The sequence below is a fragment of the Dendronephthya gigantea genome, unplaced genomic scaffold, assembly GCF_004324835.1.
Source record: "Dendronephthya gigantea isolate DGI-Jeju-01 unplaced genomic scaffold, DenGig_1.0 000147F, whole genome shotgun sequence".
In the NCBI taxonomy this organism is placed as follows: domain Eukaryota; kingdom Metazoa; phylum Cnidaria; class Anthozoa; order Malacalcyonacea; family Nephtheidae; genus Dendronephthya; species Dendronephthya gigantea.
In genome coordinates, this window is record NW_021163157.1 from 422,160 (window position 1) to 448,692 (window position 26,533).

The 26,533-nt window shown below is 34.5% G+C and overlaps 2 protein-coding genes across 3 annotated transcripts; both read left to right on the top strand.

Moving 5' to 3' along the window:
* Positions 1–3,649: 3,649 nt before the first annotated feature.
* On the top strand, positions 3,650–10,964 carry LOC114536812. Its single transcript, XM_028558155.1, has 9 exons — positions 3,650–3,734; positions 4,579–4,701; positions 5,822–5,931; positions 7,080–7,222; positions 7,638–7,760; positions 8,191–8,300; positions 9,444–9,502; positions 10,025–10,178; positions 10,632–10,964. Exons 4-9 carry the CDS (start codon positions 7,102–7,104, stop codon positions 10,962–10,964), a joined length of 900 nt encoding a protein of 299 aa, XP_028413956.1. The 5' UTR covers positions 3,650–3,734; positions 4,579–4,701; positions 5,822–5,931; positions 7,080–7,101.
* Positions 10,599–25,222, top strand: LOC114536788 (latent-transforming growth factor beta-binding protein 1-like). 2 transcript variants are annotated; one of them, XM_028558133.1, is made up of 16 exons: positions 10,599–10,890; positions 11,693–11,796; positions 12,149–12,214; positions 12,300–12,361; positions 16,537–16,627; positions 16,712–16,790; positions 18,248–18,308; positions 18,497–18,613; positions 18,814–18,930; positions 19,435–19,551; positions 20,965–21,081; positions 21,576–21,692; positions 22,169–22,285; positions 23,220–23,267; positions 23,792–23,886; positions 24,401–25,222. In XM_028558133.1, exons 6-16 carry the CDS (start codon positions 16,758–16,760, stop codon positions 24,530–24,532), a joined length of 1,071 nt encoding a protein of 356 aa, XP_028413934.1. In that variant the 5' UTR covers positions 10,599–10,890; positions 11,693–11,796; positions 12,149–12,214; positions 12,300–12,361; positions 16,537–16,627; positions 16,712–16,757; the 3' UTR covers positions 24,533–25,222. The 2 variants fall into 2 exon arrangements, with proteins under 2 accessions (XP_028413934.1, XP_028413935.1); XM_028558134.1 differs by lacking the exons at positions 10,599–10,890; positions 11,693–11,796; positions 12,149–12,214; positions 12,300–12,361; positions 16,537–16,627 and having other exon boundaries at positions 16,686–16,790.
* The last annotated feature ends 1,311 nt before the right edge of the window (positions 25,223–26,533 follow it).

The following is a 26,533-nucleotide window of genomic DNA, read 5'->3' on the forward strand; positions in this document are numbered from 1 at the left end:
TTTTAAAATACCTTAAACTTTTGATACATTCCAAACCCCAATCGGTATTTTCATCAGTTTAATCAAAGTTTTAGGCAAAGAGAAGAAATTTCACACGCTCAACATGCGCAAATTCTTGATATTTGTGCGCATGGTGTGTAGTCCCTTACAACAAGTGTGTAAGGGTGGTCAGATTTATTTATATAGCGTTATTTAGAAGTTGTATGCGAGGCTCTTATTTTCAAACAACCCAGAATAGCCTACGAAGTCATTTTACCCTATAAGACGATCTTTCGATAGAAAATTCTTTTACAAAAATTTTCAAATTCCTTGTATTCTTTAAGAATTCTTAAATTACATGTAGTTATTGCAACATTGAATTCATTTAATTGCTTGGCGGAGATGTCAAAATATTTTGAAAAGTCGTGCAACGTGTACACTGATCAGATAATAATCAAATAGTTTCCTAAATCTTTCGTTAAACCAGAGTTTTCGTTAATGTTTATATTTCTGATATTGATGTTTTGGTGTATGAATATTAAGGGTCATATTTCGCCGAGGAGCATATCTAAATTGGGCATTTAGAACACACTTAAGTGTTTATGCTGAGCTGATGCACAGCCACCCACAAGATTATATAATTAGTTGCTAGAGGGCAATTTGATGAGAACAATAGTTAAAGCGCGTCATCACTTTAACCCCTGCTGTTTAACTTCTTCCGTGTAGAAGAAAATTATGCAGATATGGAGCCTCAGTAACAACATAATACAAAGATCGCTATCGTGAAACTTTGCTTGTTTGTATATTATGCAAAGTAAATAGTTTTTTATTTAAGATTGGAGGATTTTGATTACTTGGACAATATTCATCCCAATTGGGCATGCAGAACACACTTACCAATAGTCACACTCACATTCATTGGGTGTGACATATTATACATTTTGTTAATGCTGATCTACGAGAAAGTTCTTCCACAGCAACAATTTTCCATGGTTACCAGTTAAGTAAAGAAACAAGTTAAAACTTAAAAATTCCTTATCGGCAGGATTCCTCTATCACTATATGAAAATTTAATAACACTCGATACTCCCGACAGACTCCTATGAAACGATTTAGAAAAGGTAAGTGTTTTTTCTATTTCACTTTTAATATACTTGATTTACTTACAAAATCTGAGCAAACCAGAGTTTACTTGAAAAACTTGAGGGAGTAATATAATATTCACCGGTGTCTATTTAATGTTAATGTATTAATCAATTTGACACCAGTAATATCCTAAATTACTCTTTATTTGTCCGACGTGTTTGCCTCAGTTATCTGCAATAAACTGAAGAAAAGAATTGCGATGCATAACATTGACTACCGCGAAATGTTACGAAGAATCTCAATCTTTCAATCGATCATCTCAAATACGTTATATTGTAATTATAATTGGATTTGTTGCTACAAACATTCGAGTTGTCATTGAGCTTAAAGAAATAGAAGAGTGGCGGGAAAATTATTTCCAGGAGACCAGACAAACTTCAAAGTACCTGTCTACCTGAGCCAGCATGGCATTATACCAAGAACAAATTTTTCGAAATTTTGCACCATGCACAAGTATGGCTGAATAAAGGCGGATTTCCACTTACAGCGAAATCGTTCGCTAGCGAAATATTTGCATATTTTCTTTTGAATTGAGAACAGTCAAGTCGAACTAATTTATTTATGCTGTTAAAATTCAAAAGAAAATATGCAAATATTTCGCTGGCGAACGATTTCGCTGTAAGTGGAAATCCGCCTTAATGCTATTAAGCCGGCGAAATTGACATATTATAAAACAGAATATTTTGATTTTACCGTGCATAATATTTCTTTATTTGCTTCAAAGTTCAATGTAAAGCAACTTGCACAAAAACCTCTACAGTTCATTTACATGCATTGGTACGTAAAATGAAGGCTAGCTTTTTAACTTCCTGTGTCATTTACACACTCTCAACTACGTGCCCGTATATACTGGGCGTTCAGTGTACTTGCTAATTTTAAGCATTTTAGAAACTATATGTCAACTTAATTCTATCCATCACCCAACTTGTAATTCATTTGCCTCTATAGCAGAAAGGCGTTTCTGCCGGATCTCTATGTGGGCATTCTAACAAAATTTTTCGCCCGAATTTTATTGAGCAACAAAAACGTCATTAGTTCATGTTTGCCATTGTTTAGCTGTGCATGCCGCGATCTTATAAACACGGATCAATGTCGACAATGCAAGCCAGAATAAGCCTGGTTCCATTAGTCGTAAGTGTCGGAACATGTTAAGGTTGCTAATGGATAGATTTAATATATGTGTGCAGTCACAATGACCGATTAAATACAAAAACAAACAAATTTCAAACTGGACATCCATACGAAAATTACTTGTCACGACAATAATGAATCTCCAGGCCTGTCATTGGAAAGTTAATATTATGTACGCAATCCCCGGGAGAGTCTTCTGAGTACTGTGTATGCATGCATGCATGGTAAGGGTCAGTTGCATCAAACTTTACAAATGCTTGTCTGGACTCGATCTTCTGAGTAACACATTAGATATAAATTGCTTTCCAATGCATATTGTTAGATCATTGATGTATACCGGAGAAGTACATTTTAAACTAAGACAGTTTACGGAAAATCCCAATAAGTAATGGACTTTATCTGCTAAGATACGTGTAACAATTAGCTGCATATTTCCGCACGAAATACAAAGTTATTTCCTCATTTTGATATACCCTTCTCGTTGCAAACATCTAAAATAATTTACAGCGGATAAGGTCATGATGGAACAAATGGTAAATAAACGTTCGATAAAAGATGATTACACCGGGGTGGGTCACTTCAGATCGATTTAAAGCGCAGCTTTTATGGAAATCTGAACTACTTCTAGCTGGCTCAGATCGCTTGTTTCTTCATGGAGAAGAACTATTTTGGCAATTTTCTTTGATTTAATACGGATGACATTTGTTCCTTTATCTAAATAAACCGCAAACTCTCTGTCCACAAAAAGTGAAAAGTAATTTGGCATATTTTAAAATCAAAGGTGCTCGTAGGTGAAAGAGACGAACAACAGTAATTTCTGCACCAGCAGGGAGAGAGCAAGAAAGTGCAATTTAATATAATATTTTGTCTTTGACGGTTAATGTGAGGTATATACTCAGTGTCTGGCGCTAACTAAATGAGCCACAATATACCATTATATGATTATTCATAGAAATAAGAGCGATGATTCTGAAGACAAATCAGTTGTTTCTATGCTGTCTAATAATGTCACTGTGGGTAAGTGAAACTAATTGGTTTCAAGGTAATGTGGCATCGCACTTATTCTGTAAATGCTTAATAGCAAAAATTAATATAAAGAAAATACAAATAATAGGTCTACAGGGACCGCGGAGCCAGCTATAGGGGGGGGGATGCGGGGGGCTGGGATAGCACGAGAACATACCCATGTGGGAAGAACTTCAAACTAATAGTAACAATTTACTTCAGAATTCCTTATTTTAATTCCAATTAAAACCACCAATGCATTAAAGACAAATAAAGTGTCTATGAGAAAAGTCCAGGTCTTGGCAGTCTTCACGATCAGATATCCCGTATCCTGCGATTAGATTATGTTCTTTCAAGTAAAAAGGGCTAATAACCAACTTCTTGTATAGGAGATGTAATTTACCAAACCATCGCAATGGATTCGGATGAAAAAGTCGAGATGGAACAATCATGGGAGCAACAGAAAATCATAAGTAAGGTCAACAATATGGCATTGCACGTTCTCTTGTTTTCTACGCAAATTAGCTGCTTCAGAAACGAGATACTGCGAAAATTATAGGAATATCACATTATTTGACGATTATTCCAGTTGATAATTTCTGAAAACACACGCGGAATGAAAATTGTTGCGAAAGAGGAAATTGAAGCATATTTATTTATATATCCTATATCCCCTATTTAAAATAAAAGAAATGTTATAATTACAACACACAAAGCATGTTTCACACAATATTGTTTTTGCTTACAAAGTATGAAAGGAAACCGGTGGTGTAGTTGCCCCCCCCCTGCAGTGGTATAATAATATACTCAAATTCAAATTCCGCGATACGGTGTTGTATTACAGGTTCTCAATTCTTGGCAATGTCACATATGAGTCCCCGATTTTTGAACTATGATAATAATCTCATCCCGCACGTCACGCGCCGACTGCATGTACCAGTTCAAAACCAGAGTAATTGCGTGAACACTGTGTGTCCACGAAAAAAATGCTAGTATTTGGGAAAATTATTACTGAAAAAAAAAACACTAAAATTTTTCAGTATTAGGCTGCGTTCAGACTGAGTGCCAAGCACTGGTGGCCGTCACTTTTCCTGGCGCCAGCGAAATATTTCCCTGATCTATAAATATAATACGTGTACATTTCATACCAGTAGAAAGAGAAGGATTTATACAATGTATGTATGTAAAGTTAATTTAAGGACGCTAGTCCTGTTCAAAAGCATTTTTTACATCGCCTTAGGTAATTAGTCTTTGGAATAGCGCCCAACACCGGAGTCTTCTCTTTAACCTTCTAAATTGTTTGGCTCTTAAAAATAGAACTAAACTGGTTTCTTGAACAAGAAGACAAATCAAGCAACCTGTTAGTCGCACTTCTTGAACAACCAGTAAAGCAAATCCGGGTGAAAAGGGATGAGCCAGGTGGATGCGGTGATGACCCAGGTATATAACAAAATCGAATACGTTCATACTCTCTGAAAACATGCACTATAGTTAAATTCAACGAAAAATTGGGTCAATTGTCCACAAAACATATTTATTCTCTTTCGTTGTCATTTTTTTTGTTTAAACGCCTTACCCATGCGAGTGGTTGAGTTATTCATAGAAATAAAAAAAACTGTTATTGTAATATAGTCCAATACTTAATATAAGTTCAAGTTAATGCATGTTACCAAATACGGACATACGGACCATAAAAGGAGAAACGCATAAAGGAAAAGGTCGTTCGTTCTGACTGGAAAAATATTCATAGGCAAATCATGTACTACCATTTTCGTTCAAGCGTTGAGTGCGATTTTTCACGATGTTTCTGTTATGAAACGTTTCGTTTCTTTGTTAAAACTTTCACGTTTTCGGCGCGAAACGTACAACTTTTATAGGAAATAATTATGTCAACGTTTGACACGTCATTTCGACAAGCCGTTGTTGCTCAAACAACTTCGCACGTTTTTCTAACACTTTAATTTCCACTTTTATGTTACATTTCACTGTAATTCTGATTGAAGACACTCTCACGGTGCGGGAAACTGCAGTGAATGTGTCTACGGGAACGAATTCTATCTGCATGGTTGCCGAATTCGGTTGCCGAAAACGCCGGTCACGTGTGGACGCAAGGCCAAAACGGATAAAAAACCTTCGTTTTTAAAAATATCCGGATACGTGTGGACTAAGATGATCCATAGATGCGATAAGTCAAATAAATAATGTCAGTTTAAATATAATAGATAGCTAACGAACCATATGGACCGGCCATAAAAACACCGATGCCCAAATGAGTGTGGTGTATCTCAATGCTATTTGGACTTTGATTTTCAAAATGAATATTAAACCAAAATTGTGGTTGCGCTTGCGATGATCTAATAAATAAAATACAGAACATGATTGAGAGACCGCGATGACGATGACCTACGAGGTAAAACGAAAGAGAAAATGTTTTGGTGAGTCAAAATATGTCCAAAAGCTATTTGTGTGAAGTCACATATTCGCCTTCTACTGCTCGACTAAGACTGCACTTATATCCTTTAGCTCAAAAACATAACGAAAATACCTTTTTTAATTTTAGAGACCATACTACATCGTGTTCAGTTAACATTAAAACAAGACTATACAGCGGCCCTTGGCAATGCAAGTTCTCAAGAGTTTAGAAACTTGAAGACAAGGATTGAAAACGCGGTTTGTTTAGTTTATATTACATATCCTTTGCAACATGTAAAATCATACAATCCGACTTTACAAATTAATAGTGGCGGTTTTCTTGTCTTTCCTGTAATCTGATTGGCTCTAGCAGCGCTTAAATTTTGCGCCACCGTCAAACGTCATACGCATGCCATCCGCATGCAAGAAGTGCGGACTGAATGAAATGGTTACACAATTAAGGAAGATCAGTTGTGACAATCTTCATTGAATTGAGGAAAATTAATCTCCTCTCGTGAATTACGTTGCTCATGCGCAGACGTTTGGCCGCGGCGTTTATTTGAACATACATCGTCTGGAACTTTTGTATATATCAGTGTAATGCTCAAGCGAAAGTTTTTTTCGAGAATAAATACTTATATTTTTAAATTGAAAATATGGAAATAGGTAAATTAAGACAAGACATTTAAATTTATTGTTTGAAGCGTTAAAGGAGTGATCTTTTCAAACTTTGAATTTTAGTTCGAGACAGTATTCAAGAAAACGGGCAATGATGAAATTTGGGAGTTGAAATAACAAAATAGGTAACAGGAAATCTTTTAATTGGTTGTTTTGAACACGTGGAATGTTCGGCTTCTTCTCGTTGAATGGAACATCACACCTTATATCTTGCCATTGCACTATAAACGTTCATTATTAGCATAATATTTTCAAAAACCTTAATTACATTTCGATGAAATATTTTTAGAGGTCAATTTTTTATTAGATAATGGGTTTTAAAGATAGCATACATATTGAATACTTTCAACTTGGCTGAATTTTACTCTATTTAACTGGGCTTGAATGGGATTTTCCCTATGAGCCAAAGCCCAAACAAATTTAATAAACGAACTATGAAAAATTCCGCCTGCTCAGATTCTTCTTCAGGAAAATAGCCTTCATAATGAAAAATGATCAAGGTCGATGTTTGAAAATTGAATATAGAAAATAAATGTCCCTAATAAAAATAATTGCTCTCATATCACAGGCTAGTACAGTCATTCATTATTGAATATGAATATTTAATGTCAGGCAAATCAGATAAAAAATAATATCTTTTTAGAAATATATTTATTACGGTTCTTGTATATTTTTATCTAGCTATTATTTGTTCAATAATAACCTTGCTTTTTCTTTCATTTCACCAGCTCTGGAAGCGTTATCGCAGATATGGAGGTGTTATTTAAAAAAGGAGATGAAACCGGAATAATGGAGCTGCTAGCTGCTGTACGAAATAACTCATTTGGTGATTTTGATGTTGATCCTAACGCTCTTCAAGTTGTTATAACAGGTACGGCAAAAAATCTTATCATGGGTATATAGGCATAACACGCATGACTTAGGTACCTTAAAGTTAATTGTTTTCATAGTCAATGAACACCAAAATATTAGCATAGCATGACTAAATTTTCGGGCTGGCTACGCCACATATATTTTTAAACGTTGAGAACACATCCATATCGAGGTACGTATAAAGTGTCAATGAACTCTGACTTTAAGATACCTATAGTAATTTGTTTTAGCATATATAATATTTTTAGTGTTAACTTGTGTCAAACAAAAGAGTAAAAAGAAAGTGTATCGAATTTTGGCATGCCCCCACCGCTGAAGACCTCTCGACCCTCGAATACTGTTGCGCGTCAAATTAGAGTTAAAATCTACCTGCATGGTATTTTTGCCTCATTGTGTTTTTTAATCGTTTATAGGTGCATGTCCACCAAATGGTCCTGACATCTGCCCAGGAAATTCAACATGTGAAACGCTGACTGAGAGTACAATAAAATGCCCTTGCATTAAAGATTTTTACTTTGACGGTGTTACATGCATAAGTAATTATTATATTAATTTAATATAACTCAATATTTGTCTAATACTCTAGCTACGCATTTTGAAATCAGCTGTTTAGAATTTGTGTAGCAACAACACATGGCCATGCCTATAAAATTTATCAAAAGGTAAAATGGCGGCGAATACGCGTACACTTCTTTTTAGAAAAACCTTTGAATGAAATATTTACAAAACATACCTTTTTGCGAAACGCGTTTGCACATTAACACAGTGGCTTTTTATAATGTTAACGTTCTTAAAAACGCAATCATATTAACCGTCCTTTTTGAGAAAACCATGTTTGATATTTCTTTGTAAAAAAGTGTACAGTCCGACATAACAATAGCCATTTGTGAGATCGTGATGTCCATATTTCTCAATCGTAAATATTTGAAGCACTTAATGATTAAAACTTAATTATTTCCACTTTAGAAAACGTCGTTGTAAAAGTTGAAATAATCTTAGAAAGGGAGTTTACCCCAGCGTTGAAGAACGAAAGCTCAGAAGAATATATAGAGTTGAAAAAGAATATTACGAATAAGGTAAATCTGAATTCTCTTTACGGAAGTTGCACTTTAATATGAAAAAGTTCTCTTTTTCAGTAGTGCATGCATGCTAGACTCTTCTGATATCATAAGCCTACTGTATTATAACCTTTTCAATTAGCAATAATTGAGCGCGGTAACAATATCTTTATGCGAAATTATTCGATATATACATGTATATATCGAATATGCACTTATACGCCTGTATTCTAAAAGCTCGCTCACACTCATAGTCATTGAGTGGGAGTTCTTATTCTTCTTATAACTTTCCATGGCGGTATTAAATCTTTTCATTGACTAAGAAGAAACTTTCTAATTGATCAGTAATAACAAAATTTCTATGTGACACTCAAAGAGTGAGTGTTTATGAGCTTTCTGAATACAGGCGTCATCATTAGAATAAACCATGGTAGTATAGTAAATATACGACAGTATTGAAAAATGATCTAAAATCTTATCCTCGTGTTGCGGCACGAGACGTTGTTCTCGTGCATAACCAGGATTGTAGGACTATATTTAACCTCAGTGGCGTAGCCAGCCTGACGATTTTGTCCCGCTATGTAAATTTTGTGTTATTATAATTATTCCTTTCCTTAGAATTTCATTGTTTTCACAGTCAATAAACAACAAAATATTAGCATAGCGGGACAAATCGTCAGGCTGGCTACGCTACTGTTTAACCTTAAGTGTTATTGCAAACGAACAAACAAAATCGAACGTCATTCAATAGGAATGAATGGAAAGTCAACAATCAGCTACATATCATTTTAAAATTTCAAACATTTTATCCTTTTTTATACAAAGTAAAATGCGATGGAGTTTTTTAGACTGGAAATGCCGAAAAGAAAAATCGAAGGCAGGGTGACAAAAATAAATGCTAGATCAGGCATGCAAAGTTATTTGGCAACGCCTAGAGCAAGTACATTAAATCGAGAATTAAAATATATTTTGCAAGCCTTTGCTCTCATGTCAATTCTTATTAATTTTGTTTAATACACCGAAACTATCGTTTCCTAGGACAGCTCAGATCTTTATTCCGGTTTAGTATTTTCAACGACATTTAGCTTTTGAGAAAAATTTTAGTGGAGGGGAGGTGGTATTGCACCACATAATAATGATATCAATGATCTGTTTTGTTAGCTAACGGAGACTTTTAAAGATACCCCAAACTTTGAACGCGCGGAAGTCACGGGATTCAGGTAGAGTAGCGTATATATTTGTGAAAAAAAAGAATGTGCGCAACTGATTAAACATATATGAATATATAAAAAAGGTGCGCAGTCATGAGAAAACAAGCCTGACCCGCCCAAGCACTAGGTTATCCGATTTACTTTTTATAACAGTAAAACAAGTACCATATAATTTGCATTGCAATGACGTTGTCAAAATGTTTCAATTTTGAAAAAAAATGAATTCAATTGTGACAAAATGAATGGATCATATAAAATTTGACTGAAATAATTAACCTGTAAAAAGTCCAAGACCACCTTGCAACTTTAAAATCATGGAAATATGAACAAGGTTAGAATAAAATAAAGTAAAATTTAGTATTTCAAAACAGGGTTTAAATCTATGGCATTTGAGGTTTTTAAAACTGACGCTAATTCTGAAAATATATTCAAATTCATGCACATGTCAGTGCCGATGGAGTGCTCTCTTGACCAATAAGTTCTTACGTTTCTGAGATTTTCACTCGTGTTTTTTTTCATACTTTAACGTAGGAACGGATCTCTCGTAGTAGAATTTAGGCTTATTTACCGGAGAGATCCAGATACTAATAAGAAAGTTGTGGTTGGCGAAACATTGAAAAAGAAAATTCTTGATGAAGGGAAACTTGGAGAGTACAGAATTATTAAAGACAAAATATTATACAAGGTAAATTTAAGGAAGTTTTTAACATCTATGTCTTTTATTGCATGCACAGAATGTAAAGAGATCTTGAAGTAGGTAGTTCTTATACACTTTTGTATGACGAACGGAAGTGTGTAACTAATTTAGTTACAAACGTCTGCCCGTAATAACAATGAATAACAATGCCGTCTCGAGAAACTTCGAAATTTTACTTGGTTTAGTATACCATTTTCGGAAATTCTCTTTTTGCTTCCTAAATCAAAAGTTGGTCTATTATGGAAAGGTCAATGAGAGAATAAGATTTAAAAAAATTAGAATTAAGACCTTCGGAACGACGATTGCACGGAATAGTTTAATTCGTAATTGGAATCATGCATCTATTTCTTATTTATTAAAACAAATAAATTTTGCGGGCTTATCTTTCTTGCATTCTTTACAGAACCACCTCCTCCACCAAAGAGTCTTAATCATTCCAAGGTCACCGAGGACAGAATTGACATTCGTTGGGAAAAACCTGCAGCGAACGACTTTTTCAAAATATTTGGTTACATAGTAAGCCACAAAGAAAAGTCTCAATTAAAATACAAGACGCAGAATATGTCATCAGATGCATCTAATGTTGTATTACGTGAATTGAAAAGTGATACATTTTACGACATCACAGTCCATGGATATAATAAAGAGGGCAGTGGAGACAAAATAGAAATTTCAGTAAAGACAAAAGAAGAGGATTCGTGTAAGTGTCGTTGCCTATGTATAGTATTGCCGAGTTATTTTCAAACCCAAAACTCTCTGGGCAAGGGATTGTAGATAATCGTTTTTCCCCTTACCAAATGCAGTTTATGCTTAACTGTGTTGTGGAGACTGACTGCAAGAGATTTTTTTGCAAGAACGCCTGAGCCACGTAGACAGAGGAGGACTGAGTTAGCTCCCCACTGTCCTCTTCTGACGGGATTAAGGCCCATACCACAGAATACCAAACAGAAGTAGAACTCCTGTACTTTCTTCGTAAGTGTGATTCGTCATGATTCGTCACTTAGCAAGTGCATTTTTTTGAGGTAGTCCCCCCTGCCAATACTAAAAATGCGCCGATTTTAGACATTGACAGGGGGGTGACAGCCTCAAAAAAATGCACTTGCTAAGTGACGAATCATGACGAATCACACTTACGAAAAATAGTATAGAGTTCTACTTCTGTTAGGTATTCTGTGCCCATACTCTTTGCTACTTTATATAATTATATCGCCATACCATAGTATGTTCATTGAGTGGCCCTAATTTTTAATATAAAGCTATGTTGAAATCGTGATGGGCGTGCTCTTTGCATTAAAACTTACGTTAAAGATACATTCTCGTATGTATCCGCAAATATGTTCATGTGTGCATTATGTTTAAGCTTCCTCTCCTTGCTGTTACATATAGGTAAAATGAATGTATACCATTTCCTGACGCAATGTCCCCGCCGCTCTAAACTCCCCTTGCGGTGCCCCTACATGTTAGATTGATTAACGAAATGCATTCGAACTTCTCCTTTATAGCTAATGTTGTGGTGGTTATTATTATTGTTGTTATCGTTGTTGTGCTTCTTATCATCGTCGGCATTGTAGTTTTCTACAAAATAAGAAAAAGGACAAGAGAAAGGGTAATATATAGAAATTAAGGTATCCTTGTTTCTGTCTACGAGTAGAGGTAGTTTAATTTTTTTGAATGAGTTTCAATCGATTATTGTGATTTTTTTAACTTGACCTCGACAGTAATTTTTCAGTAGACTTTAGCCTTTCGACGTAAACGTGAATTCTATCATTAAGGATGTATATCCCAAGAAACTCCATTAAACAAAATAAGGTTGCCTGCAGCCGTAGATCAAACTCGGGTTATCTTAAACACTCCTTTAAGAAATAAATTCAAATTTGTAGAATCTATAAAAATCGTGCATTTTTTTAAACTTAAGTGTGAGAAATAATATCGCAAGTTTGAAACAAAATCACATTTAGGTTTTGCGTCGTCACAAAATAATGTAAAGAAAACCATCGACACAGACCCTGATTGGACAAAATTTGGTCAGTGTAAGCTCTAAAGAAAATTTGACCAACTAGTGCAAATAGTTTTTACTAATTTACATTTTCGAATCTCATTTCGTTGTAGCATCTGGAGCAACCAATGGGTATGGGTAAAATGCGTTAGCCAAACGAACAAGTCCAGGCGAGGTAACCCTCATATTTGAAATGAAGAAAATGAAAAAATTGTTATAGTTATTATTTTATTAACTTGGCTTGATGACTGGAATATAAACTTGTGCACATATCAGTAAACTCATTTCATTATAGCTGCTTAGTCTTTTTTGTCTTTTCGAATGGAATCATATATGAAATTATTATATAAATATTTAAGGATATTATTGCATGCGATAAAAAATCTTAAGATTTTAAAATGTTTTAGTATAAGGAATATTTTGCGTTCATAAAATGACAACCAGCAGTTGTAAAATAATATGATAGCATTTAGGCATATTCAGGCTTGTTTCAAATTTTATGATGTGCCACTAAAGAGATAAGACGCCGAAGTCAACGTTCTTCCCTCTAAAAGCGAGCCCCACTTTAATAAAGAGAGCATAATATAAATCCAACAATTTAAATAAATTACATTCGTCATCTCAAAAGCATGAAATTCAAATCATAGAAACACCGCATAAGATCATTCATGCCCATAGCCGATAGCGACGTTTAAAACAGCTCTAAACAGCAGTAGCGGCACGACTTTTGATGATGCAGATGCAAAACTATTTCAGTGCCCATATTAAGAAACAATCAATTTTTAAAGAAATAGTGATAGTGATTAAAACTTGCATTTTGCCTGATTATCGTCCGTTCAAGATCGATGTAAAATTACTTTTATTTTTAGCTCTATTGCATCACCTAGTGCCTGTACGCGAGTAATTGTTTTTAGTTCATGTCAACAACACTATGTATATACAATTTAACATGAAAAAATCACTTTTCAGTTTTAATTTGCCTTATTGAATTTTGTTGTCATTTGATATCAGTTTTTGGTAATATTGGTATTTTGACTTCAGGGTGTGGTTTAGTACAGGTGATTAGGCCAGTAAACATAGCCTATAATATTAGTAATGCATGTTTACAACACGAGCGGCCGTGATATACAATCACCGTAATATACAATCACGAGCGTTTTGTAATAATAAAAGAGTAATGGTTGTATTTTCCCGAAACAACCACTAGTGTTAGTAACTGATTAGCAATATTATTCAAATTATTTTGAATGGGGTATACAGGGTGTGCATTCGACCAAATTCACTAAATTTCACATTAATGTCGTTTTTAAAACATTTCAAAATTCTACTATACTCGTACTACTAATTACAAATTGTAGTTAACCTTGAGGTGGAGAGTTAAGCGGTTTAAACAGTTTCCTAAATATAAAACAAACTAAAACTTGCATGCTTAAAAAATAAGCCATAACTGTTGTATCAGAAACTATGTATATAATTATCAAAACTTAATGCATACGATATGTTTGTGTTTTTATTTGTGTTTCCAGGCCCAAACGGTCTCGAGAACTGTCAATTTAGGATACAAATTTGATCTAATATTTACCCCTACACGGATCATTTGAACAGTTCTAAACGATAAACAAGACAAAAACCCCGAAAAAGACGCCTGTGTGAACATACACAGAAATTTCCGGGTGTATAAAAAAAATTCGAATCTAAATTTTGCGTGTAATAATGCAAAATATATTTGACAAATTTGGTTGATTCTTACACCATTGTTAAGTTCATTTATTTCTCTTTCAAATGACATGTTGTACGTGTCATTTAGTTGAAAAATGAAGGAGTACTGGTTCGACAAAAAAAATTCATAAACATCACAATTTTCCGCCGATGGAAATTGGACGTTTGTTTTATTGAAAATTAGTCCTAAAGGGCTTTAAAATCTAATTATTACTGAAAACTAAAATGCAAATCTATCGCAAAAATTCATCTTATTCAATGTTCAACGATAGCTTTGAAGAACACAGTGCCTCAATTAAGCACAGAACAACGAACATTTATTGTAAAAACATTTTATGATACTTGTTCGACGAGCAGATCAAGGCATCCTTCGACGCTATCAAGATATATAATCAGTGGATATCAGATATATAATTAGTTTTTAATTTGACGATGATTTTTTTGACAAATAAAAATCGTTTTAAAACCGTTTAATCACCCCCACCACGCTGCTTAAAATATTAAAATACTTCCACTGACTGGTCCTTCAATTCGGCTGGTTCGAAGTAGCAATATTGAAATCAAATATGGCAACTGAATTATCGTTACGATTTACTCACGATCGTAAATTTTGAGAGGTGTTTGGGGGAGGCACACCCTCCGCCAGCGATCTCAACCAGCAGTCGGTCTCAACATCCTCTCCAATAGACCTTTTCAGCTTGTATGCAAATTAACCCCTTTCACCTCACATGGTCTAAAATGGTTAAGTTTTTAATGCAAGCGTAAAAGGTCTATTGCAAAAAATTAGACACATGAATACATAGTTATACATAGTATCAGCGTCCACGATCTGAATATTTTTGTGCAACCATTTGAGACTACCTCCCCTCCTCCCTAGCAAAAATTTATATTTACATTCATGGTCAGTGGCATACGGGACACGATAATTGGGAGCGCACGTATTCATATATTCATGTTGTGCAAGATTAATTTCTGTTCAAATCCATTGTCTTTACAGGTCTGTTAATATGTGCCCCCCCCCTCAATTATATTGTCCCGTACGCCACTCTCCCTGGTTCACACATATCGAATATCACGTTGTATATAATAGCAGTGCTTTTCAGCAATAGCTTTAATTTTCGTTACATAACATATACTTGTCCGGCTGAATACAAACAAAAGCAAATTTGAATTATTATTCCTCGGCGGTGAAAGATTATGTGGTTGTCAGCCAGCAATTTTAAAGCAAGAACATTTGGTCATTGCCATCTTTCACGACAGGAAAAAGGTATTAGAATAAAGCTAAATAACCGCCCTTTCTTTCTATGTAAAAACTACATCATTACACCCAATTTACACTGCATCATCCAGTATGTTATTGTCAGTCATGCATTTATGTTATGTTATCATCCGGCATGTTATCGTCGTGCATTTTGAAACGCTCTATGCATTATATATGTTCAGTGTTACCAAGGTATACTTCATATAGGCATTCCCTCAGGATCTTTGTTTTCGCTCTTCAAAGGGTGGTTATAAGGCTCTAATCCAAATAAACTTTTAGCTCCCTTTATGATATCACAGCTAATGTTATAGTAACAAAACGTTTGCAAAATTCCCCCAACTTTTGTGTTAACTTTAATAACAGGATATGTTGCAGAATGCATATTTCCGCCCGATCTATTGGGCCCTACATCAAGGCTGGTAGATTGACAAATTAAGAAAGCAGAATTAATCAGTTCTTTTACACTTGTGCTCTTAACAACAATAGTGATGATTGACTCTGCGGTAACATTTATTCCCTGTTCTTTGGTGATCATGATACTGCACATATTTGTATGTAATTGTAACTTCGAGATCGAGAATACAAACTCCGCATCAGGGGCCAGTTGTATCAAGCCCGTTTAGCTTCAACGGTGGCTAAGTTAAGTATAGAAAACAAATGTATCGTTTTATTGAAGAAGCAAAGTAAATATTTTTAACCTTAATTAATACAAAGATATACTGTTTACAACTACATATTCAGTGCATAATATTGAAGTTTACTTAAATTTTACTTATCCACCTTTTGTGTTAAACGGGCTTGATTAAATCACGAATAAATATAGCATTAAATGTTGTATAGTATGGTTATCATTATCATACTAACTCTCCTGACGAAGGCCCTCAGTTCGAAACGCTAGAAGTTTTTTTGTCTATTTTAGACAGTTGTTATACCACATTTGATGCTAAGTTGTTTGAAGACGCTGCCACGCTGCTCCCTGCATGTTTATATTGATTAAATATTGTTGACTAAATAAATATTGTATTCTACTATTCCTTCAACCATTACGCCGCAAAGCAATCACTCACGATACGAGTTTCTTTATAGGTTCGTGTGGGTATTTAAAAATCTCTGGCATTCTTCTAGAATATATAATGAATAGGTTTAATATAGGGAATAATTACAGTGAACAATATAATATACGCACTGTAAGACGTTATTATAGATAACTCTCACGGTCGCATCTAAATTCATGCATTAATTAACTAACCAATCTTATTAAAATATTATATATGATCTTCTAGCTATAATATTGGTCCTTCGGTTTATGAGAAGATGAAAGTGCATATTTATTTCAATCTATTTTAAAACTTATAAATGTTTATTTTCAGATATATTATGTGCTGGAAAGCATGTTGATAAAATTAATCGTCTCAGAGCTCGTGCATTCGACTCCTGCTGTTGGTTATAGGTTCTTTAAAGGTAATTTTATGCAAAAATTTGAAACATCATAATAACACAAATAAACGCTGACAGACAACTTCCCATGTTTACATTTTTCACTAGCAATGCATTTTAGACGGCATTTTGATTAGTTGAGCGATAATTCAAGATGTACCCTTCATTACTTTCTGTTATCTCAAGGGTAAGTTGCTAAGTAATTTGTTATTTGATGACATTTTAATTTCAGATCTAACCAAATTATATACAGTTTAAGTTCCGCCTCCATATTTGTGGGTATACAGCGATTAGGGATTACTGATCGCTTTAGGTATTTTGGCACAAGCCCATATTTATAAGACGACTTAAAAAATGTGTCCATGTTTAATTTAGTGCCATACCGGTGATCTATTATCCCAATAATGCGAGCTTATCAGTATTAGCTGCAATGCTTATACTGCAGTCGTTGTGTTTTAACATAGCTAATATTCATTCAAGAGACTGTGACATCTGCAATACAGCTATTTTATTTTGACAACGAATGCTAAAATTCCAGAAAGATAGCATGCAGTTTAATACAGTAATGTAGGTAGCTTTAAATGGCTTAGCTGGCCAGTTAAGGAGTCGCCGGCAGTTTAAATGCCATAATCATGTTCATACATGCACGTTTTAACATACGTCTCATGCATATGCATGTTAGTCCAACCGCAGACAATCCAAAAGATATCTTTTGGAATGTCTATGGTCTAACATAGTGGCAAATGTAATTGTCCATCATATGATATCAAATATTGGTATTACTGCACTAATTAACATCTAATTTTTTTTGAATTCGTTCGAGAAATTGGGAAATAAGATTTTTGAAGGATAACACATCAACAGTATGTTTTGACAGCAAATATAATCAAATGCCAAATGTGTGTATTTTTGAGAATGCATTCCATAATCATATTGCATATTTTTATTCGGCATGGGAGTCCCCGAATTTTCGCTTGTAGCTCTACGGTTCCACCTTTTCTTGCCCTGACAATACTTTAAAATTAATGACACATGACCCACGTGCAACGTGCATGTATGTAATGTTTTAGTTAAAAACACATGAATTTAATGATGTGCCAAAATGTACTGGATCTACTGTAAAACACTTCAAAATATTTTTGTAATTTTCTTCTGACATTTAAAGGACTATTATGGAAACGAATGATGACACCACAATCTTGTATATTAGTCGTAAAATGCCTATTTCAAAATGTGACGTATGTACGCGTGTTTATATACATACATACGCGGATACGCCAGGGTAAGAATCGTATACAACAAATCACACAGTGTAAATGGACCTTAAAAGTACTTTTGCACGTCCGTTGTTGATAAAAGAGATTTTAAGAGGCATCTCTGTCTAGACTTTTCAAAAATTGACAAACATCTGAATTTTTTTTAAAATAGCTATATATGTTTAATTTTGACATTTTTAAAACTATTGACCAATTTTTTTCTTCAAATCTCATTATTTCTTACTCAAATATCTATTATTCAAAAGTTTGCACTTTTTAACAATCTTAAGAAATTAGAGATTTAAAATTAGAATTTAGTAAAGTGTGTCAGAATTTTGGCTATTATATTGATGAAACTTATAAAGTTGATTTAATAATGTCGTTTTAGATGACAATCGTCTCAATAACGATGTTTGCCGTTCTTTCAATCTGGACCAACGTGCAAGCAGGTGTGACAAATATTTATTTATCACAGAATCCGTCAAATAAATATAATGCGTAGTGATAGATCCGGAAGTGAAGTGAAGACAAATAACTTTTAAAGGCTTTTGGTGATGGATTTCTAAATAGTATTTTTTAAATAGAACTTTCCAATGTAAGTATATAAATGCTTATAAACTCAGTCTTTTTTTTATAGGTAGCATCAAATGTGGCAACTTTTCTTGCAATGCGGACGCGATTTGTCAAAACACAAACCGGAGTTACATTTGCATCTGCAATTCTGGGTACAGTGGAAACGGGACGCACTGTAAAGGTATGTAAGCACTTAGAGAGATTCAACATGTATAAGACACAACTCAGTCATCGATCATTAAATTTCGTATTGTATAAAGGTGTAATCGTCTTCAATTTCGGTTTCAATAAGACAAATGAGTCACCGTATTACGTGTATATTTTGTAATAAAACATGAGCAATAATTTGCAATGATTTCATATTTCTTTTATATGCATAAGATATTGACGAATGTTCAGGCAGACCTTGTCACAAAAATGCTACATGTGCAAATACAATTGGCTCATTTAATTGCACCTGCAAAGAAGGACTTCGTGGCGATGGCTTTAATTGTGGAGGTAAAGACTTTTAGGCCTAGTTTAAAACAAAAGCGGATTTAATATATAAATTGTGTTGAAAACTTGTATTTTATTATTAAAATATTCCTATATAACATTCCACGAGAAATTTGTATTCGGTATTCAAAGAAAATCTGAAATGAATTCAGGTTTTCCACATGCAATGAAAGGAAATTTCCTTGTGGAATATATAACTATATCTTAATTTATGCATCGTATTCGCGATTTACTACGTCACTGTCACTGAATTCACAGCGCGAGATTGAAAACAGTCAAAGTACGGTAATACAATGCAAATTTATTCAAAATTAGTGTAATAAATCTATTTTAATATTTGTACTGCTTTATTGGGATTCCTATGGTGATAGATCCGGAAGTGAAGTGAAGACATGCAAATAACTTCATTTTTAAAAGGCTTTTGGTGGTGGATTTCTAAATAGTGTTTTTATATAAAACTTTCCAATGTAAGTATATAAAGGCTGATGTACTGAGTCCTTTTTCTAGATAGCATCAAATGTGGCAACTTTTCTTGCAATGCGGACGCGATTTGTCAAAACACAAACGGGAGTTACATTTGCATCTGCAATTCTGGGTACAGTGGAAACGGGACGCACTGTAAAGGTATGTTAGCATTAGGAGAGATTCAATATGTATAAGACACAACTCAGTCATCGATCATTAAATTTCTTATTTGTATAAAAGTGTTGATCGTCATCAATTTCGGTTTCATTTTCGGTTTCACCGTATTATGTGTAATTTGTTTATTAGAATTTGCATGCTGACTATACAAATAACATTGACAACATTAAGTATGAACAAGGTGGAATTTCGTTTTAAACTAATGGCCATAATTGCTTGCATTTTCGGCAAAGCCAATCCAGAAGGGTAGTGTCGCAGCTCCTCGCAAGAATGATTTTTATTGGCTGAACTTTACAATACATTTCTGTTTCAACCAATAGCATAGTTTCGTTCTTTAGAAAGCATAGAAAAGCATTATCCAATTGGACGAAAGCTTCCAATCACTGCGACATGTCCGAATCAGAATGTCTAGGTTTTTAATAGTGGGATTATGGTCAAAATTTATGCATTCCGATTGGGTTATATACCGAAAATGTAAACAAACTTGCTGATTTGTGTAAAGCGAAAACCTCTTTTTCATGGCATGGCATTTATCTTCCAAGACGGAGAAGAGGGGGCAAAATTTTTACCAGGTAGTTTACATAGTCAGTGTAAACTCTCTTTGCAATGCAATTGACGAAGCATTAGTTGCAATTAATACTGAACTATATCAAAAATTTCATGATGAGGTAATGACCGCTGGAAATCTGCCTTATCTAAAAGATACTGATAGTCAGTCTTCTTTCTCTCAACTGCATGTCAACTTTAAGTTTTTGTACATGTAAACGGATCAGATTATAACTGCTCTTGTCACGAAAATGCAATTTGTAAAGATAGAAAAGGGAGTTTTACCTGCAGATGTGAAGATTGACACAGTGGAACTGCATGGAATAAACTGCACTTGTGTGCATGTATGGAATTCAACGATTCGTTTAGTGTTTCCTTAGCAGATAATTGTAGTATTAGTCAAGTTTACGTTTTGCATACTTTTATACGTATCTCATTGTAAAAGTTGGAAGACGTGTTATTTTAGAGTTTTCTTCCCACTTGAAAAGTAGATCGGCTCGGGGATTTAGTCCATGTGCACGCGGGATGACGTTTTCGAGCATTTTCATGTTCGTTTTCATGCCAAAACAGTTTTAAACACCGTCAATTTACAATCGAAGTTGAAGCTGATTTAACATATTGAGCATAATCTTCGATCCTTGCATCGTGTGGACAGGGCGTCATAGCGATAAACCAGATAAAAACAATTTTTGAAACGCTCGTGTGCACGACGCTCGTATGCACATAGCCTAAATTTCGCAATTTTTGCACATCTGGCACAGTAATAAAGCACACGGTCACTGGAGGTATTTTTGTACTAAAACATGAGGAATAATTTGCACCGATTTCATATTCTTTTATATGCATAAGATATTGACGAATGTTCAGGCGGACCTTGTCACAAAAATGCTACATGTGCAAATACAATTGGCTCATTTAATTGCACCTGCAAAGAAGGACTTCGTGGCGATGGCTTTAATTGTGGAGGTAAGATTGACTTTTAGGCCTAGCTTAAAACAACAGCGGATTAAGTATATAAATTGTGTTGAAAACTTGTATTTTATAAATAAAATAATGTTCCTATATAACATTCCACGAGAAATTTGTATTCGGTATTCGAAGAAAATCTGAAATGATCAGGGTTTCCACAATGAAAGGAAATTTCCTTGTGGAATATATAACTCTTATGCATCGTATTCCCGATTTACTATACGTCACTGAATTCACAGCGCAAGATTGAAAACAGTCAAAACAGGGCAATACAATGCAAATTTATTCAAAATTAGTGTAATAAATCTATTTTAATATTTGTACGGCTATTTATTTGGATTCCTATGGTGATAGATCCGGAAGTGAGGTGAAGACATGCAAATAACTTCATTTTTAAAAGGCTTTTGGTGGTGGATTTCTAAATAGTGTTTTTTATATAAAACTTTCCAATGTAAGTATATAAAAGCTGATGTACTGAGTCCTTTTTCTAGATAGCATCAAATGTGGCATATTTTCTTGCAATGCGGATGCGATTTGTCAAAACACAAACGGGTGTTACATTTGCATCTGCAATTCTGGGTACAGTGGAAACGGGACGCACTGTAAAGGTATGTAAGCACTAGGAGAGATTCAATATGTGTAAGACACAACTAAGTCATCAATCATTAAATTTTTTATTTGTATAAAGGTGTAATCGTCATCAATTTCGGTTTCAATAAGACAAATGAGTCACCGTATTACGTGTAATTTTTTCTAAGCATTTGCATGCTGACTATACAAATCACTTTGACAACTTTAAGCATGAACAAGGTGGAATTTCCTTTTAAACTAATCGCCACAATTGTTTACATTTTTCGGCAAAGCCAATCAGAATGCCTAAGTTTTTAATGGTGGAATTATAGTTAAAATTTATGCATTCCAATTGGATATAAACTGAGAATGTAAACAAACTTGCTGATTTGTATAAAGCGAAAATCTCTTTTTTATACATCTGGCACAGTCATATAGCACACCGTCACTGGAGGTATTTTTGTACTAAAACATGAGCAATAATTTGCAACGATTTTTCTTTTATATGCATAAGATATTGACGAATGTTCAGGCGGACCTTGTCATGAAAATGCCACATGTGCAAATACAATTGGCTCATTTAATTGCACCTGCAAAGAAGGACTTCGTGGCGATGGCTTTAATTGTGGAGGTAAAGATTGACTTTTAGGCCTAGTCCGTTTGTCAAAAGTCCGTTCTGCGCATATATTCTGCGCATAACAATGTTTGTTTACGTTGGTTATATAATCTTTACATGACGTATGCGTCGTTTTCTTATTTTCTTCTCGCTCAACGGCTGTAATCTGTGATGAATATGCTTATTTTATATTATATTTAGAAGAAAATAGTATTATATTTTGAAGAAAATATAAAGCGAAGCTTGTAAATAAACCGGCCGTTATTTAAAACTTCATATATTTGTAATTGTAGGACAAGCGAGAAGGTAGCGTCTGTAGCGACGACAAATAGCCTCGCCATCTCGTGTCTTCATTCAACAAATAAACTCTTGGAGCATTCCTTTCAGCATAATATTGCTTTTTTCTAGCAGCCTTTTGATAAGATAATTTATCATCGTCACTTGCAACTCGAGCCTCTTCGCCTTGCGACATAAAATAAAATAATTGTACGCCCGAACTGCCGTTTGTAATACAACGGGCTAATATCGCATATCATTAACATTCCAAAAGTTGCTTCCCCACTAATGGAATGTGTTGCTGCGCGGAATATATGCGTAGAACGGACTTTACCTCATCTTTAAATTGTGTTGAAAATTTGTATTTTATAATTAAAATATTCCTATACAACATTCCACGAGAAATTTGTATTCGGTATTCAAAGAAAATTTGAAATGATCAGGGTTTTTTACAATGAAAGGAAATTTCCTTGCAATTGTCAATAATGAGGGGGAGGGATCTGTGTTAATAGAATATATTATGTGCATCCTTTTGAAAAGAAGACAGTCGTGGCAACTTTGGAATGAAGACAGTTATATGCAAATCATATGTGGAAACTCTGGAAAATAATCTAATCAAGCACTAGTGATTTATTTTATAATTTTTTATTTTGTTGTATTTTGAAATTTTTAGTCCCAATGGCAGGATTTGAAGATGATGACGATGATGACGATGAACTAAGTAGGTTTCTTGAACTTGGAATTAAAATGAAACCATTGAATAGATATTATAAGCAGTGACGGATTAACTGACATATATGCAATTACATGCAGATTGGCAGTACAGTAATTTATATAAATTCATTTATAAAAATGTTATAAATGGTTTTGGAAAAACCAGGGACAGGCTCTTTAATAAGCGAATAGCGATATCCATTGACTTTTCAAGCTTTAAAAAGTTTTAACTCAAAAAACAGGACTCAGTTTTGCCAAATAACCCTTTGATGAATATGATAAAGAGCCTCGTTGATCGTAACAACTTAATAAGAAGACTGATAGTGCAATCAGATTTATAATTAATAGCAAAGAACAGAGATGAATACGTGAAAAACAGCTGAATTTTATAAAACGCCATTTATCGCCTTTTCAGTACTGCTAAAAAAGATCATCTTCACATTCTTAGAATACATGTGTTTATGTTTCAAACCTTTTGTTAATGGCAAATCTTTTTCAGAAACCTTGACTTTCAATTTTATATTTATTCAGGTTATGGTTATGTAGCCCTTATTGTTGTTATTCTCTCATTCTCAATTGTCATCTGCGTTTTTGCGCTGTTAGTCTATCAACAAAAAAGAGAGAAGGTTGGTTTAAGGAAATGAAAGTTTAGTCGACCTTTAAAAAACAGTTAAGACTAGAGAAAGAACCGAGGTTCCTACTGACACTGCAGCAAGCATAACTTCTCTTTTTTTTCACTCTTATTCTTTTATTAGCTGTCACCTCGATTTTTTCAAATTTATATTTTTGTTGCGGCCAGGTTGATGTCAAATCGGGAATTGCAAACCAATTTTTTTTGTTTAAGTTGCACAAAATTCCCGATTTGACGTCTTATCCGGTAACTTTAAAGGCTAATAAATCCACCAAGACAAAGTTTTTCAATAACAAAATGCGATTACAAAGTTTTTGAAAATACTTTGACCTTTTGATATTCAAAATCCCCATCCAAGCTATAGGCATTTTAATCAAAGTTTTATGCAAAGAAAATGAAATTTTAACTGGCGCAACATGAGCAAATTTCTTAGCTTTCGTGTACATGGCTTAATTGTAGTCCCTTATATACAACAAGTGTGTAAGAGTAATCAGATAATTTTATTGCAGGCAAAAGCAGTAAAAGAAAAACAGGTCGCGGCTTCTTTAAGAACTTCACTGGAAATGGAAACTAAAGATGGCCAAGTCGAAAACAGTGGGTACAACTATAATGACGACAGGGAAGATGTGAAAAACGCCTGAGCTATATATGTTCTGGCAAATAGAACCACGTCTGGTGTTGCAAGTCCTGTCGCAAACTTTGTTTCAAACGTGACGCTCCTTAGGAAGGCCATCAGGTCAAAACAAATTTTTTATCTATTTTAGGCAACCTCATAAGGCAGGCTTTTCTACCTACGCCCCATGGCTAACACTGCGGCGAAAGCCCTGGTTCATGCTGGTCATGTGACAGCGCAAAATCTCCCAGATTATGCGAGATTTTTAAGTAGCGCTAAGTTCAACGCTATAATAGAGGGGTGGCAAAATTAACATGCCACTTCCGCCATTTTTAACATTTATGACAGTCCAGGTGGTTTTGCACTGCCGCTAAGCAATAAATACTAAAAATAGCAGTTCAGTCCATGCTGGAACACGCTGTTTTAACCGTATATGATTTATGCGCTGCATTGTATTCCACCCATTTCCGTGCGGGAAAGACGTGCCAAAAGAATCACGTGACCAGCATGGACCAGGTTTTCGCCGCAGCGTGCCTGTGGAGCGTAGGTAGATAAGCCTGGGTTGCAAGGTTGCATTTTGAGCATACCACATTTGATGCGGAGTGATTTGTCGGCTACACGTTGCATCCTGGTATTCGAATTTTTTGTATGCAGAATTCTATTTAATATTATTTTTATTTTTTTTATGATAATAATACACTAAAACATCTCGCTATATTACCAAAAAATAACGGCTGAGACAGCATTTGCCTAATTTAAATTCAGAAAATAATTTCTTAACATCGAAATGCAGCCATTACACATCAAGAGTTTGACGTTTGAAACAGGCTTATACAGCTGATTCAATTAAGTTTGTGACAGGCAATAGCCCAATGTATATTCCACGCGCAAGAGGCATGAAGGGATTGATGGTATTTTATGCATAATTATGCAACGAATGAAGTTATTATTGGAAAAGCATTGTTGAATGTAAATATAATCATCTGGTGGGAACAGTGTGAGGATGAACCTAAGGCTGTTATTATACTGTATAGCGGTAATGTGGAATACACGTTGTTTTGTATTATAGAAATAACCGAAATGAATCAGCATCGATTGCTGGTGCAAGTTCCTCTTTAAACTGCTTGAACAGGAACTCACGTAGCGCTTTCACATCGTTAAAAATGTCGACGTTTTGACATGTATATGTGTCATTCTGCCTTTTATTACCTTGCCGTGTATCTTTTAACATGATATTAACGCTTTCTTCCTCGTAATTTTCCATTACTTTGGAACCGAATATCCACCAAATGCACCATTTATTAATCTAACTGTTTGCTCGCCTGCAAAGTGCAACCACAAACTATTGTGATAAATGCACATGTTCCCTTGGGAATTGCAAAATGACCGCATTTTTCATGTGTCTTTTGTACTCTGTTGTTCGCATAGTGTCATTGTTTGGTCGAATGATAACATAATAAAATAATTAGTGTCCATTAACGACACCATTCAAAATATGTCGATGCATTAGTTAGTCAAATGCACTGGACCCATGACACTGTTCGCGCTTACAATTTACATTTGCCTATTGCCTGTCACAAACTTAATTGAATCAGCTGTATATAAAATGAGAACTATATTTGTAATGAGGGATTATCGCTAGCAGAATTATTACTCTCTTCCATCTGGCTGACGTCTCTTAGCATGAAGGTAGACAAAAAATGACTGGTACTAAATTCATATTTTAGCGTTGGCTCTTTGCTTTTAATCTCGCGCGGTCCGTAGCCAATCAGATTGCAGGAAACGCTAAAATATGAATTCGGACCGGAAGAAAAAAAATAAAGCTACTTATGAAATCAGCGATGAAATATATGCATCGAGTTGATTCAGCTGATCATTTGGAGCGTGGAAGTCAAAATGACAAAACCCCCTGATTTTTGTCAATGAAAACGGGCTTTTATAAAATAATTTATTTTACATATGTAAATTACCATTCGCGCAACATTGACTGAAATAAAACCAATAGCAGGTCTAGGTAAAATGCAATGCT